At 53.7% G+C, this 14,432-nt stretch overlaps 2 protein-coding genes across 14 annotated transcripts in view; one reads left to right on the forward strand and one right to left on the reverse strand.

The window, feature by feature from the left end:
* The window catches only part of ARPC2 (actin related protein 2/3 complex subunit 2), an 870,481-nt gene that overhangs the window by 416,976 nt on the left and 439,073 nt on the right, over positions 1–14,432 (reverse strand). The window lies entirely within an intron of this gene.
* The window catches only part of TNS1 (tensin 1), a 206,767-nt gene that overhangs the window by 155,749 nt on the left and 36,586 nt on the right, over positions 1–14,432 (forward strand). For 10 of the 13 annotated variants that reach the window (XM_050751241.1, XM_050751242.1, XM_050751244.1 and 7 more), the window contains 3 exons: positions 1,065–2,672; positions 8,898–8,984; positions 13,950–14,146. In XM_050751241.1, coding sequence (XP_050607198.1) covers positions 1,065–2,672; positions 8,898–8,984; positions 13,950–14,146 — 1,892 coding nt within the window. The remainder of the gene's footprint in view (positions 1–1,064; positions 2,673–8,897; positions 8,985–13,949; positions 14,147–14,432) is intronic. The other 3 variants (XM_050751246.1, XM_050751247.1, XM_050751248.1) reach the window with 1 other exon arrangement.

Here is a 14,432-nt window from a genome sequence, read left to right on the forward strand (position 1 = left end):
CTGCTGCGATCCTGCCTGGCGTACCTTCCCTGAACCCGCATCCCTTTCCTGGAGTCTTGGGTGGTATGGGCTGAGCTTGCTGGTGGAGGGGTGGGGGTCTATCAGGAGTGGGCAGTGCTGGGGAGGAGCTGGGAGGAGCCTCTGGAAATGTGGCAGTGGGCAGCATGAATAACGTTGTATCTCTGAATGGTTCTAGTGCATCCTTTGCATTGAGCTGGAGACAAATCTAGCTGAGGGCTAGCTTGTCTCAGAGAGTCCCAGCTCTGCCTTCAGCCTCCCTGCCACCACCACCTTGGGCATGGTGGGGCCCTTCGCTGCACCCTACTGTCCTCCTGAGTTCTCCCCCTGCTTACCTGGGCAAAGGCTATCCTCAGGGGCGACTGGCCGTCCATGCTGATACCTCTATGGGCATTCAAGGCAGTGGCTACTCTCTTGGCGTTCTGCCTCTAATCCAGAGTGGGAACTCCAGAAATCGAAGCAGGGGTGAGACTTTCTGAGGTGGGGTGGCGGAGGGAACCAAGGATGCGTTGGAAATGGTCATTCAGGAATTAGTGATACTTATAATGGCAATGGTTAGGGCTCCCAGCTGTTGACCTCCCACCACGTGCCAGGAACTGGTCTCGGCACATCATGTGTCAACTCGTTTAAACTCGAAGCACTGTGTGTTTAATGAATATTGGCAATTTCAGGTGGTTCAACTGGATTCTATTATGATCCCCATTTTATGGACCAGGAGACTGGCTCAGAGAGTTATTCATGCCTCTGGTCAGGAAGCTGGTGAAATGCCAGAGCTAGGTTTGGGACTGGAGCGATTTGCCCCCAGCGCTTCCTGCTCAGTGCTGGGCTCCGCTGCCTGACCCTGTGTTGGTGAGGCTCTGCCCTAAAGCCTAGGGTAGAGGTATTTCTGTCATCTCCCCTTTTCCCCACCTCAGGGTGCTGAGAGGAGGTTTTAGGATGCAGGGAATGGGAGGTGTTAGCTTCTTTCTCTGGAAGAGTGGATGATACCCCTGCCTCCCACTAATGTCTGCTGTCTGTTGTCTCCGTTCCGGCTCTGTCCCTTGCAGAGGTGGTGGGACACACGCAGGGGCCACTAGATGGGAGCCTGTATGCCAAGGTGAAGAAGAAAGACTCCCTGCATGGCAGCACCGGGGCTGTCAATGCCACACGTCCTACACTGTCGGCCACCCCCAACCACGTGGAACACACGCTTTCAGTGAGCAGCGACTCGGGCAACTCCACAGCCTCCACCAAGACAGACAAGACTGATGAGCCTGTCCCCGGGGCCTCCAGTGCCCCTGCTGCCCTGAGTCCCCAGGAGAAGCGGGAGCTGGACCGCCTGCTGAGTGGCTTTGGCTTTGAGCGAGAGAAGCAAGGCGCCATGTACCACACCCAGCACCTCAGGTCCCGCCCAGCGGGGGGCCCGGCTGTGCCCTCCTCTGGACGCCATGTTGTCCCTGCCCAGGTTCATGTCAATGGCGGGGCATTAGCTTCTGAGCGGGAGACAGACATCCTGGATGATGAGTTGCCAAACCAGGATGGTCACAGTGCGGGCAGCGTGGGCACACTGTCTTCCCTGGACGGGGTCACCAACACCAGTGAGGGGGGCTACCCAGAGGCCCTGTCCCCACTGACCAATGGTCTGGACAAGCCCTACCCCATGGAGCCTATGGTCAATGGAGGAGGCTACCCCTACGAGTCTGCCAGCCGGGCAGGGCCTGCCCATGCTGGCCACACGGTCCCCATGCGGCCCTCCTACTCTGCACAGGAGGGTTTAGCTGGCTACCAGCGGGAGGGGCCCCACCCAGCCTGGCCACAGCCAGTGACCACCTCCCACTATGCCCATGACCCCAGCAGTATGTTCCGCTCTCAATCCTTTTCGGAAGCCGAACCCCAGCTGCCCCCAGCTCCAGTTCGAGGGGGAAGCAGCCGGGAGGCTGTGCAGAGGGGGCTGAATTCATGGCAGCAGCAGCAGCAGCAGCAGCAGCAGCAGCAGCAGCAGCAGCAGCCGCAGCCTCAGCCTCGCCCACCTCCACGCCAGCAGGAAAGAGTCCACTTGGAGAGTCTTGTAGCCAGCAGGCCCAGCCCTCAGCCATTGGCAGAGACCCCCATCCCCAGTCTCCCTGAGTTCCCGCGGGCAGCCTCCCAGCAGGAGATTGAACAGTCCATCGAAGCACTCAACATGCTGATGCTGGACCTGGAGCCAGCCTCCACTGCTGCCCCACTACATAAGTCCCAGAGTGTCCCCGGGGCCTGGCCAGGGGCTTCTCCACTCTCCTCCCAGCCCCTCTCCGGATCCTCCCGTCAGTCCCATCCACTGACCCAATCCAGATCTGGCTACATCACCAGTGGGCATTCGTTGGGAACCCCTGAGCCAGCCCCACGGGCCTCTCTGGAGTCTGTCCCTCCTGGCAGGTCTTACTCACCTTATGATTATCAGCCGTGTTCAGCTGGGCCTAACCAGGATTTCCGTTCAAAGAGCCCAGCCTCTTCCTCCTTGCCTGCCTTCCTTCCGACCACCCACAGCCCTCTAGGGCCTCAGCAACCCCCAGCCTCCCTCCCTGGCCTCACTGCTCAGCCTCTGCTCTCACCAAAGGAAGCGACTTCAGATCCCTCCCGGACTCCAGAGGAGGAGCCATTGAATTTGGAAGGGCTGGTGGCCCACAGGGTAGCAGGTAAGAGGTATTCTGTTCTGACTCCTTCTACCCCTTCCTTATTTGGTCTTCCTGGGGAGAGGTACAGGTCCAGCCATGACCCCTAAGCAGGTGTTGCTTTCACTGGTGGGAGGAGGGTCTCTGGAGCCTACATGTTAGCCAGTTATCCCTTCCTGCATTCATTGTCTGATAGGCACCAAGTCAGACACCAAGTTTCAAAGTTCAATGTCAAATAATTCCTGCCCTCAAGGAGTTTACAGTCTAGTGAGTGGACAGGTACACAGACAGATGATTTCATTAGAAAGTAATGTGTACTGTGACAGGACAGAGGCGGGACCAAGAACCCAGAGCCTGGGAAAGCAAAGCTTACCACCTAGGGCAGTCAGGGAAAGCTTCCAGGAGGTGGTGACTTTGGGGTTGGAGTACAGACTTTCTAGACAGAGAGGAGACTCTGCAATTGCCTGTCATGCTGTCTGTCCTCAGACTTCAGTTCCTTGGGGGAGATGTGGAGAAGGCTGGAGGGAGGTCTTTATAGACTCAAATTCCCCCTTAGGCCCCACTCCCAGAGGCCACAAAAGAGCTGAGAGGGTATCCTCAGGCCCTTAGGCTCTATCTGCTGGGGCCTCTCAGGATATTGTCTTTGAGGGGAGGCCAAGGTTCCCCTTCCGAGTCAGTTTTCCTGTTGGTCTTTGCTGAGAACCAGCCCTGTATGGGAAGCAGGCACCGAGAGAAAAAGCTCCTTTTCCTGTCGGAGAGTGGGCCTTTCTTTTGGGAGAGAGGAAAGTGGGACACTCAGAAGAGCTTTTGGGGAGACAAAGGCAAGAAATGGCAGCATGTCCAGGGCCATGTTGGGAGGGACAGCTGCGCGGTTCCCTTCCCATAGGTCTAAGCCTATGCCCATTCCACAAGGGTGGCTGAACTTGGCAGGAAGACCTGTTGGGTGACTTTACTCTGGAGGTGAAGCCCAGACAGGGGTGGACCAGAGACTGTGGGTTTGGGTGGACTTTGTGCCAGCCCCTCAGCTGACAGGGTGGTGGGAGCTCAGCGAGGAGGAGAGGAGCCTGGGCAGCTGTCTCTGTCCTCCGCCCCTTTTCCTAAATTTAGGGGAAGCTGAGTCACCATGCCAGCTGCAGGGAGGGAAGGAGACACCCTCCCTGGAGATGGACCGTGGGTTTAGGGAAGCAGCTTGGGGCAGGCCAGCTGGCTCAGGACCTGGTGTGGGGGCACAGGCTCCCTGCTCCTGTACTTCAGAGCAGAGCAGAGTCCCCAGCTCCACTATTGGTATAATAGCTTGAAATTGGCCATTGTGGGAGTATTTACACCATAGAAATTGGCAATCAGCCTTACCTCCTATAGAGAGCTGAACTAGCAGTAACCATTCCTTTTACCTGAGCATAGGAACACAGGATGAGGAGCTCTTAACTCTAGGGATGAAACGCTCCGTGGGTGGTCCAGGTGGGCTTTGACTTCTGCCTCTTCCTGCATCTGGGCCCCTGAGATAAAGACATCCCCCTGGCTTTGTCAGCAGAGACCCTTTTCTTCTTGGTTTTGTTGAGGGGAGAGGGATGGGGCTCACTGAATTCCCTGGGAATTTAATTCCCCTCCCAATATTTTGTGAGGTTGGAGTGGTGGCCTAAATTTTAGTGACATGTTAGTCTAATGAGGGGCAGGATCCAGGAGCCTTCTCTCTGGGGGAGCAGAATACATTTCCTCCCCTACAAGAACCCTTCCATGTAGCTCTCCTGGAGCTTGCTCAAGAGGAGGCCATAACCCTAATGGCCCTAGGAGGATGCCCATCTTGTAGTGGACTGCCTTTTAGCCCTTTCTCTCCTACCAGCTTTCGAGGGCTTCACTGTCAACTTCCATATTCTGTAGCCTCTCAGGCTTTGGCTGCCATGAAATCTTAGGGAGGGAAGGATACTGTTGGCACAATGTTCCCATTCCTTAACCCTGTTTCCGTTTCCTCCATCAACTGGGAGTGACTCAGGAGAAGGGATGAAATGTATAGAGGGGACAGTTATGTTTGGTTCCCAGGGCTATGAAGTTGCCTCTTTGGTTCAAGCCCTGTCATTATAACAGAATTTATGTCAGCAGGTCCTGCATGTGTAATTTCCTTAGTAGCCTTTCAGGGTATCTGCAGTACCTGTGTAGATGAAGGCAGACAGACAAGATCAATGTGTAGAACAGTCTGGGAGGCAGGGAAGATAGATTTCAGCACTACTTCTTTCTGCTCTTTCTACATCTCTGCTGTAAGAAGCTGGAACATATGCTTTGACATGAGTAACCTAGGAAGCTCAGATCCGTGGGAGAACCTCTTCATGGCCATGAACTTGATCTGGTTTCTCCTGGCTTTCCTCCTCCAGGTCTGCCTTTTCCCCATTGGCTGTCCTCCATACCTCAGTCTCATGTCCCTGGTTTATTCCACTTTGATCCAATCACCCTTGTGTCTTATTCCAGTTTAAGTCATAGAGAATGTAGGGGCAGTTTTCTAATTTGATAAAGGGTAGGGACCAGAAGCCTATAGCATGCATCACACTTTCCTGTGGAGCACTGGAAGCATTCCTATTAGAGCCAGGGATAAAATAAGGATGTCTGTTATCACCACGTACATATAACATTGTATTGGATGTCCTAGCTAGTGCAATAAGACAAGAAAAAGAAATAAGAGTCAGAGTTGGAGAGTCCAACTGGGTTATCTTATGCCCCGATTGTGTGACTGGACTGATCTCAGATGTCTCTAGAGGTAGAGATTTCAATGCATGTTGGAAATCAGATATAGATCTTATCCTTAAGGAGTCTAGAGTTTAGAAGGGGGAAAAGGAACTGGAACTTTAAAATAGTCTTTTGTAATAAGAGAGGTAAGGAGAAAGCTCTGAAAGAGAGAGGTGAAGCGATCACTATCAGCTAGAGCTGGGGGAGGCAGTGTTAAGTGTGGTTTTTAAATTGAGCCTTGGAAGATGGATAGGATTTTGAAAGTAATTGGGATCACTGGGCAGAGAGGGTTCACAGTGAAGACAGGAGAGCAAAGAAAATGTTTGGAGCATGGCAAGTAGATTGAGAACATGTAGTCTCTGTGAGGGACAGGTCAGGATAGGTAGCCTGGGGTCTGTCTCTTGATGGTCTTCAATACCAGACTAAGGAGCTTGCATCTTACCTGGCAGCAATGTAGGAAGCCATTCCTGTGGTTTCATAGGGGTAACATGCCATGACCGGAGCTGAGGTTCAGGATGATGTGTCTGGTGGGTCTGGGCAGGAAGGACACTACATGGGAGAGACTTTGAGCCAGGAGATGCTGGGAGATTATTAGATAGCCTAAGTGATGTGGGGCTGGATTAGGGTGCTGACCATAGGAACACAAATGAAGAGATGATGCCATGGATCCTGTGGGAGTAGAACCAATGCACTTATGTGTTGATTGACTGGAGTGGGTGAGGGAGAGGGTTCATCAGGAATGATTCTGAGCTCCATGAATAGAAATAGAATGATGGTTCTGTTAACAAGCAGGAAGGCAGAAGGAGGACATTGGGTGGAAGATGAAGCCTTGGTGTTAGACTTGTTGAGTCCTCCGAGGGGACAGTAGAGCCTCCAGGGAGAGACGTATGGAAGGCAACTGAACTTTGGAATTGAGCTTGAAAGAATGGGAAGAGCTGCAGGTTTTGGAATCATTCTCACAAAGGTGATGGTTAAAGCTTTGGGTGTATATGAGATCTCAATGTCAGAGGGCTTGGAGAGAAAATAACTTAGGATGGAATGGCCACGAAGAGAGGTAGAGGCTGCAAAGGGGCTGAGAGTGAGTGCTCGGGTGGTGGCAGGAGACCAGGACAGCACGTCATCACAGAAGTCAAGACAGTAAAGGGTTTCACGGAGGAAGGGCAGGAGGTTAGCAGTGTCAGCCTGGAGAGATTATGAGGAGGACTGAGAAAAATCCACCGGACTTGCAAATTAGGCAACCCTGTGTAAAACATCAAAGGCATATTTTTAGTGCGTGTTGGTGACAGAAACCAGACTATGGGGGATTGAGGATGAGTGGAGAAGGAGTGAAGACAGCAAGCCAACTACTCTTTTGAGTGGTTTTGTGATAAGAGGGGAGAGAGTGGTAGCTAAAGAGGATAGTGAGAGATTGGGGACTTTTTTGTAAATATAAGAGTCATGAGAATGTTTGTATGTAGAAGAGGAGGGGAGTAGGTTGGACATGTGGGGAGGAAGGACAAGAAAAAGAAGAGAAAGAAAGAAGTTGATAGAATAAGGTCTCTAAGGAGGTAAGAGGGGATAGGCCTAGGAGTCCACATAGGTAAATTAGGCTCAACCAGGAGGTAAGATGCCTCTTCATGAAATTAGAATAAAGGATAGATAAAGATAGAGGGAAATACTGATGTCAAGATTTGGGAGCTTGAATTGAAAACCCTTGGTTTTTTTTTTTCACATTTTGTTCTGAAAATAGGAGATGAGTTCAAGGCTCATTCAATCATTCATTCGACATGAACTTCTAATGTGTGCTACTTGCCAGTCTAGGCTTTGTGAAAATGGTGGCAAACAGGACAAATAAAGATCCTTGCCCTTATGGCAGAGATGGATACTAAACAAATAAGCACATATACATAGGTTATGTCAGATAGGTGATACGTGCCATTGAGATAAAGCAGTGAGAGGTAGGGGGTGGCTGGCTGCACTTTCCATGAGATGATCAGGACTGGGCAGTGAGAGATGAGCCCCATGGAGCAACAAGTGCAGAGGCCCCGACGCAGGAGTGTGCCTGGTGTGGCTGGAGCAGAGTGATCAAGGGAGGCATAGCAGGACACAAGTTCAGAGAGGAAATGGGAATGGGGACAGCTTACAGAGAGTCTTCGAGGTGATTGAAAGAGTGGTGGCTTTTACTCCATATGGCATGAGAAGCCTTAGGAAGGATTTGGGCCCAAGAGTGACATCATCCGACTTGTTCTGAATTGACCAGGGTGGGCAGGATGGAAGGAGGGAGAGCAGTTAGGTGGCTGCTGCTGGGCAGTGGCCATGGAACGGGGAGAAGAGTTTGGATTGTGGACATATTTTGGAGGTGGAGCCAACAAGATTACTGATAGATTACACATGGAATGAGACAGAAAGAGAAAGGTCAGAGACAACGCTTAGGTTTGGGGCCTGAGCAACTACAGAATGGAGTTGCTCTTTATTGAGATGGGTAACAATGTACGAAGAGCAGGTTTCAGGGGAACACTAGAAACATGATTTTTGGACACATTAAGTTTGAGATGACCATGCAATGTCTGCAGAGGTTAAGGAGGAGAGGCTGGAACTTAGAGATGTGGGAATTGTCGACGTATACATGCCAGGTAAAGCATAGCACTGGGCAATGTCACCGAGGGGTTGAGGACAGGTAAGGAGAGGTCCCAAGGATGGAGTCCTGGAGCCTCCCATGTTTCGAGACTACAGATAAGAGAGGGAACCAGCATAGGAACTGGCATGGAGCAGCTTGTGAAGGAGAGGAAAGGTAACATAGCTGAAGCTCTGGGGGCCAGGGCAGGGGCAGTGTTGACCACTCATGTGGCCCCTGTGGTGTGAAGGTGGGTTAGGAGTCAACAAGGGGCAAGGAAAGGATAACATAGCATGTCCTTCTAGTGCATCTGAGAAGGTTCATCTTAAGGACTTTTCTGGTGATGACCAGGAGCTGGGGGCCAGAGCAGAAAAGCACAAAGTGTTCCCCAGGAAAGAGGATCACTCAGGTGGCTGTGGTAAGGAGCCAGAGTGTGAGAGAGGGTGACCCTTGGGCTCAGGCTGGGTGTGTTACCTGGGTCCAGGGAGAGGCAGGTGCCCAGGAAAAGAGGGGTGGTGCAGGGACAGGCCTGCTGCCTATGGGAGCAGGTGAGGGACACGTGAAGTCTCCTGGTCCCATGCTGGCACCTTTGCTTCCACCCTGGGGTTAGAAGAGAGGGACACACTGTGGTGCTGGCCAGCAGGAGGTCCATCTGCCTTTTAGAGAAGCAGGACCTTGGATCCCCCTCTCTTCCTGTCTGACACCTTCCCCATCTCCCTCCAGTGTGTGCCCAGATCCCAGAGTCAAAACACCAACTAATCTTGATTTTCTCTTTGTTTTTGTTTTGTTTTGTCCTGTTTAATGCCCCGTCCCCTTCATTCTCTGTGTTTCCCATGTTCATCTGTTCCCCGTGCTGTTGGTGGGGTGCCTGCCTTGCACCATATCCTCCCTTCCTGCCTGCCTCCCACTCCTGCTGGCTCCCCTGGGGTGGGGGTGGGCAGCATACAACGCCAAGCTGCAGGGCATCGGACACAGTGGCAGCTTCCCGCCCCCTCCTCGCCACCGGCTCCGATCTTCCTCCCTCTCCGGTGGGTGGCTCTCCTTCCCCCTTCTGCCTTTCCAGTTCTTTGGCCCACTTTTGAGCATCAGTTTCTCTCTTTTTCACTCCTTCTCCACGTGCTATTCCTTCCAAACCTTTCCCACCTTCTTCCTTCTCTCCTCTGTCTTTTCTTCTCCCTTTTCTGTTGTTCTCTGGTTTCCATCTGTTTCTCCTTCTCCTCCCCCATTTCTCACTATCCTCTCTTCTGTCTCCTCACTTACTTCTCCATCCCTCCTCTCTCCAGCCCTCTCTCCCTCCTCTCTGCATGAGCCAGAGCTCACGTCTGCATGAACATGGGCCCCACGCTAGCCTTAGCCTTGCCTGCTGGGAACAATGTCTGGAATGACTAGACTAACATTCAGAGTCCCCTGCGGAGATACAGGCCTTTGCAATGAGGGTGCTCAGTGAGGGCTCCGGACAGTTCAGCACTCCGGCCACCCTGGCCAGACTGCCTGGGCTGCAGGGCTAGGTCTCAGCAGGAGCCAGGCTGAGCTTTGCTTGGGGCCACCAGACACAACATAGAGTGGTGCCCCAGCCCCTGCTGCTCTGTCCACTCTTAAGCATGGCACATCCTGGGGACAGCATACCCCTTTGGTCCCACTCCTAATCTCTGATCCCATGGCTAAGAGTCAGAAGCCCTGGGTTGGGGTCCTGGCCCTGCCTGAGACCACCTCTGCGACTTTGGGCAAGTCTCTTAACTACTTAGAGCTCAATTTCCCAATCTGAGAAGTGGACAGACAATAGTCCTGTCCTGTTGTGTATTTTGCACGGGGTTTGACATGCCCTGGACCTCGTGGATGCTTCATTGGGGTCACGGTAGTTCATTTGAGAATGATGCCATCCACTAACATCTACCTCTGACCTCTGGGACACGCAGGCCCTTAGGTGTTGAGCCCGGGCCAGGGAATCACCTCTTTCTTCCCCTGCTCTTCTGACCCTGGAGGCTGGGTCAGGGAAGATGCCGTGCTCAGGCTTGCCCCACACCATGGCCCTGAGCAGCTCCAGGAAAAGGCCTAGGGGTGATGGGAACTGTTGATTCCCAATGGCAGTATCTGGTGCCTCCATGGCCCCTCCTTCTCCCAGTCCAGGGATGATTAGGAGATGGCTCTAGCAGACTGCTCCCTTCAACCGCCCCTCCCTCCTCTCTTCTCCCTCTGCCCTTCTCTCAGCCCAGTGGTGGGGAGTGCAGTGTTCAGCAGGGCCTGGGTAGGGGCAGGTTCTGGGATGGTGGGCCTGCCTTAAGGGGAGCTGGCATGGCTTGCCCTAGGGCTGCTACTGTGATCGCCGTGTGGCTTTCTGGTGCCCTGGCCCAGCAGGTGGCCCTCGCTTCCGGAGCCCCAGGCATGCTGTCGGACACCCAGCCCTGCCACCTGGAGCTGAGGAATCCAGTCTTTTGGAAACCGGAAGACTGGAAAGAAGAGCTGGGTCTGTGAGGGTGGCAGTGGCCAGTCTTGGGGGTGCAGAGGAGGCACATCATGAAGCCTGACACCAGCGTACTCGTCCGCGTGATCCAGGGGCGGCGGGCAGCAGTGCTTTGCCAAAGTACATGTATCGGTCTGTGTCAGGGCTACAGCTCCCAGAATTGCAGGGTGTGTGAGTGTGCGTGTGAGTGTGTGTGTGTGTGTGTGTGTGTGTGAGATGAAGGGATTGCCTCCAGCAGTCCGGCCCACGCTAGGGGAGCCTTGGAGTGAGCTGTTGTCCAGCACAGCACTGTCCTGGCAGCAGAGTGACGCCTCCCTGGGAAGGGGGCTGCTCTGGTGTCGTGCTCCTCAGGACTGGGGGCCTGTGTGGAACCCTGGGGCCAGGGTAACTGCTCATCCTGGCAGGGCTGTGGGGAAGGCCTGATGCCCATGTATGAAGCAGCCCTTAGAGGACTCCCAGGGCTCCTTGAACATAGGGTGTTAGGATCCTAAAGACACTTTGTTGTCATAAGGGCACCCCAGCCTTCTCAGCTTCCTGGGAGCTTCTCTTCCTTTCTTCCTCTGGCCACATGGCCTCCTGCTGGGACAGGGGCTGGCCCTAGAGGTTCTGAGGGTGACCCAGTGGCCCCACCCTGTACCCCCATCATCCCAGTGTCCTGCTGCCATTTCTGTTAGGCTGTGTGTGTGTGTGTGTTTGTGTGTGCACATGCAAGCATGCACATGTGTGTCTGTGCAAGGCACCTGCCTCTGCCTGGGTGGGTGTAGGAGATGGAGGCCCTGAGAGAGAGAATGGGGCCAAAGACTGAGAAAGTCCTGGGGTGGAGGGTAGTGGTGGGAGGGAGGGAGGTGGGGAGAGCAGGCCTGTTTTTGTTATCGGTCAGCCTCTGGGACGTGAGAGGGTGTTCTCTCCCTGACACTGGCTGTCAGCTTGTGTCCAGACACCCCAGCTTGGCTAAGGAACAATGGGGCTCTCTTCTCTCCCCCCTGCCACGCCAGTCTCCCCTCCCATAGAGCAAGACAAGAGAGAGGGAACATGTCTCTGCAGACACTCCAGGCAGATCTGGGCTTGCCAAGGGGGACAACAGTGGGACACTGTGTTCAAAGAATGTGAGTGGCCCTGACTGGCCATTGGTGCCATGGGGCCATTGGTGCTCTGCAGGGGGAGGGGCTGGCCCCGTGGGAGTGGAATGCAGGGTCTTCCCCCTTCCGTAGAGGGAGGTGCTGCCCTGCAGCTCCTTAGCTCTTTGGAGGTCATTCCTTCCATTTCCCTGCCTCTGGTCAGAACATGCTCCCACGTGCCATTCTGGTGGTGATGGAGAGAGGATTGGGAAGGTGCAGCTCACCTTCAATGGCTGACTGCCTCATGCCAGGATCTCACATTCTCTACGGTTGTCAGGTGCCCCCTGCACCCCAGGCTGCTGCAGGCATCCGTGGCCCCTGAACGTGGAGAAAGCTTTGGGAAGTTTGGGTAGAATGTTCTTGGTTTTTCCAGGAGATTCGGTGCCTCAAATGCAAACAGATCTATTTTTTAAGGGCAAACGTCAGATCCCCCAGCAGGGAAACTGGCCACACCCTGAAAAGGCAGAGGGATCTGCCAGAAAGAGCTGCTGGGGGCAGAGAAGCCCGGAACTGAGACCAGCCCTAATGCATTTCTTTTAACCTTGGGGCTGAACTCAGTTCCAAACCCCAAGAGCGTTTCCCAAATGGGCTTCTTCTGTCACAATTATTGTTAGAAAATCAATGGCTATGTCTGTTTCTCTCTAATGTTTTTGCCAGGAATGAAACCAGTGGCAGTGTTGGTCCAAGCTGCCCAGGAGACCTGAGTGGGATGGGGGCTCTGGGGAACTAAGGCCTGGGAGTGTGGGGTTGCTGCAGGAAGCAAGCTGGCCACCCTTCCCAAAACCACACTGCTCTTTTCTCCAGGTAGATGCTCCTGGCAGCCCCTGGCTGGGTCCAATGGGACTCCTATTTTTCTGTTCTGTGAATAAGGGCTCTTCAAGGCACGGGGCTTATTTGCTTTAAGTGGAACAGTTTGTAAGTGGCAGAGTGAGGTCAGCGTCCAGTTTACTGTCCCCATCCTGGGTGCTATTTTCTTAGCTGAGATGGCAGCAGGGCTGCCCCTGATTAATAAAGAGCCCAAAGCGGAGACTCAGGGCATCTCTCGGTACCTTCTGCATTTGATGTGCAAATGCCGGTCCTGCTGCTCTCCCGACGCACCCCCCACCCCCGATTATGGGAGCCCCTGATTATGGGAGAGTATGAGGGCGTGTCTCAGAGCGGCTTTGCCTATGTGAGTGTGAGTGTGTGTCTGCCTGTAGGCTTGGCAGCTGGCAGCCTGCTGTTCATGACAAGTAGGAAGTCTTCACAGGTGGTGCTGTTTGTGGCAGCCTTTGTGGCTGTGCCAGACTAGGGGTGCTGGGAGGCGCGCCTGGGGACATGCAGTCCTCACTGTGGATGGCAGAAGATGTTTCTGTCTGAACGAGGGTGATTTCTGCTTGGCTGTACTGGCACATTCCTCGGGGCTGGCAGTGTGTGTGCATGTGTGCACATGCACTGACCCATGTGACCTGGGGCCTTTGGTAAGTCCTAGCGGTGGTGAAAGCAGGGCTGGGAATCTCTTCCCAGAAGATATTCAGGACCAGAAGCCCACACTTCAGGCTGGGTCTTGGCCTCTGGGACCCAGGAAGTGAGTTTTCTAGGATTCTGGGAACCAGCTCAATGAGGCAATGGATTCCATGCCTCAGCCCAGCTGTGGGAAGAGGGAGTGGGAAGGAAGGAGGATGAGATTAACAGCATCCCCAGGCCTGTGGAATGGGATTGAGATGGGAAGTACAGAAAAGCAGATGGAGCACATGACTTCTCTCTGCCTGCTCTTCAGCTGGGAGGGACACGGTGGGATCTGCCGCCATCTTTGGGGCGGGGAGCTAAGGGGCCAGTATAAGGGGAGTTGGTAAGAGGTTCAGCGGTACACCGGATGAAATTGGGGAACCCCAGAGAAAGCCAAAATTATCCCAGAGGCCAAGTGAGGCTGGGGACTTCGTAACAAGGCTTAGTCATGTCTTTGTTTCTCCTTGGGAGCACCATTTGCAAGATGATGCAATTTAGCTCTTTCCAAGAGTTCTTCCCCACAGGCTTGATGTTGCTGGTTGGTTGATGCAGTTGCCTTGGAGACTCTCTTTTCCCTCCACCTCCCCTCCCTTGTCTGGAAGCTCTGGCCCTCCGCCTCCAGGGGTTGGAAGTAGTTGACATCTGTTTCTTGTATCAGTCCTTTGTGTTCTTGGTCTCAGCCCTGTGTGGAGAGATTCCTGGTGAAGTCTGAGCCAATCTAAGCAGATCCCCTCTCCTGCAGAGAAAACCTGGGGTGTGAACAGAGTTGGGCCCAGGAGGGCTGAGGGCAAGACACTGGGGGATGGCAGGCCAGCCCCAGCTTGGCCTCTGAGCTAGGAGGCACTGCCTTCTCTGAAGGGATTAGGCCGATGGATCATTTCTTACACAAAACGCTCATTGTCCTCTACACCCTGCTTTCCTCCCAGGGGTGCAGGCTCGGGAGAAGCAGCCTGCAGAGCCCCCAGCCCCTCTGCGGAGGCGGGCGGCCAGTGATGGACAGTATGAGAACCAGTCTCCAGAAGCCACATCCCCTCGTAGCCCTGGGGTTCGCTCCCCTGTCCAGTGTGTCTCCCCCGAGCTGGCTCTTACCATCGCTCTCAATCCTGGAGGGCGGCCCAAAGAGGTGAGTCCTTAAGCTGTATCTTGGGGCCACAGAGGGTAGTGGTGCCCACTTCAAATCTCCAGAAACCTGATGGGCAACTTGGCACTGATGTCAGTATACTCAGTGATCTGTACCCCCTGCGTCCTCACCCAAACTCTCTTCTCTGACGTGTGGAATCTGGGGCCCATTTCCTTCCTTAAATAGCTTTAAGTCCCTACTTCTTGCATTAATATTGAGATCGAAGTTTCCTTTTTGATTCCTAGAGAGTACCTTAATAAGGTGGTAAGAATCCTGGGCATGATATAGG

The sequence above is a fragment of the Macaca thibetana genome, chromosome 12 (assembly GCF_024542745.1).
Source record: "Macaca thibetana thibetana isolate TM-01 chromosome 12, ASM2454274v1, whole genome shotgun sequence".
Classification (NCBI taxonomy): Eukaryota; Metazoa; Chordata; class Mammalia; order Primates; family Cercopithecidae; genus Macaca; species Macaca thibetana.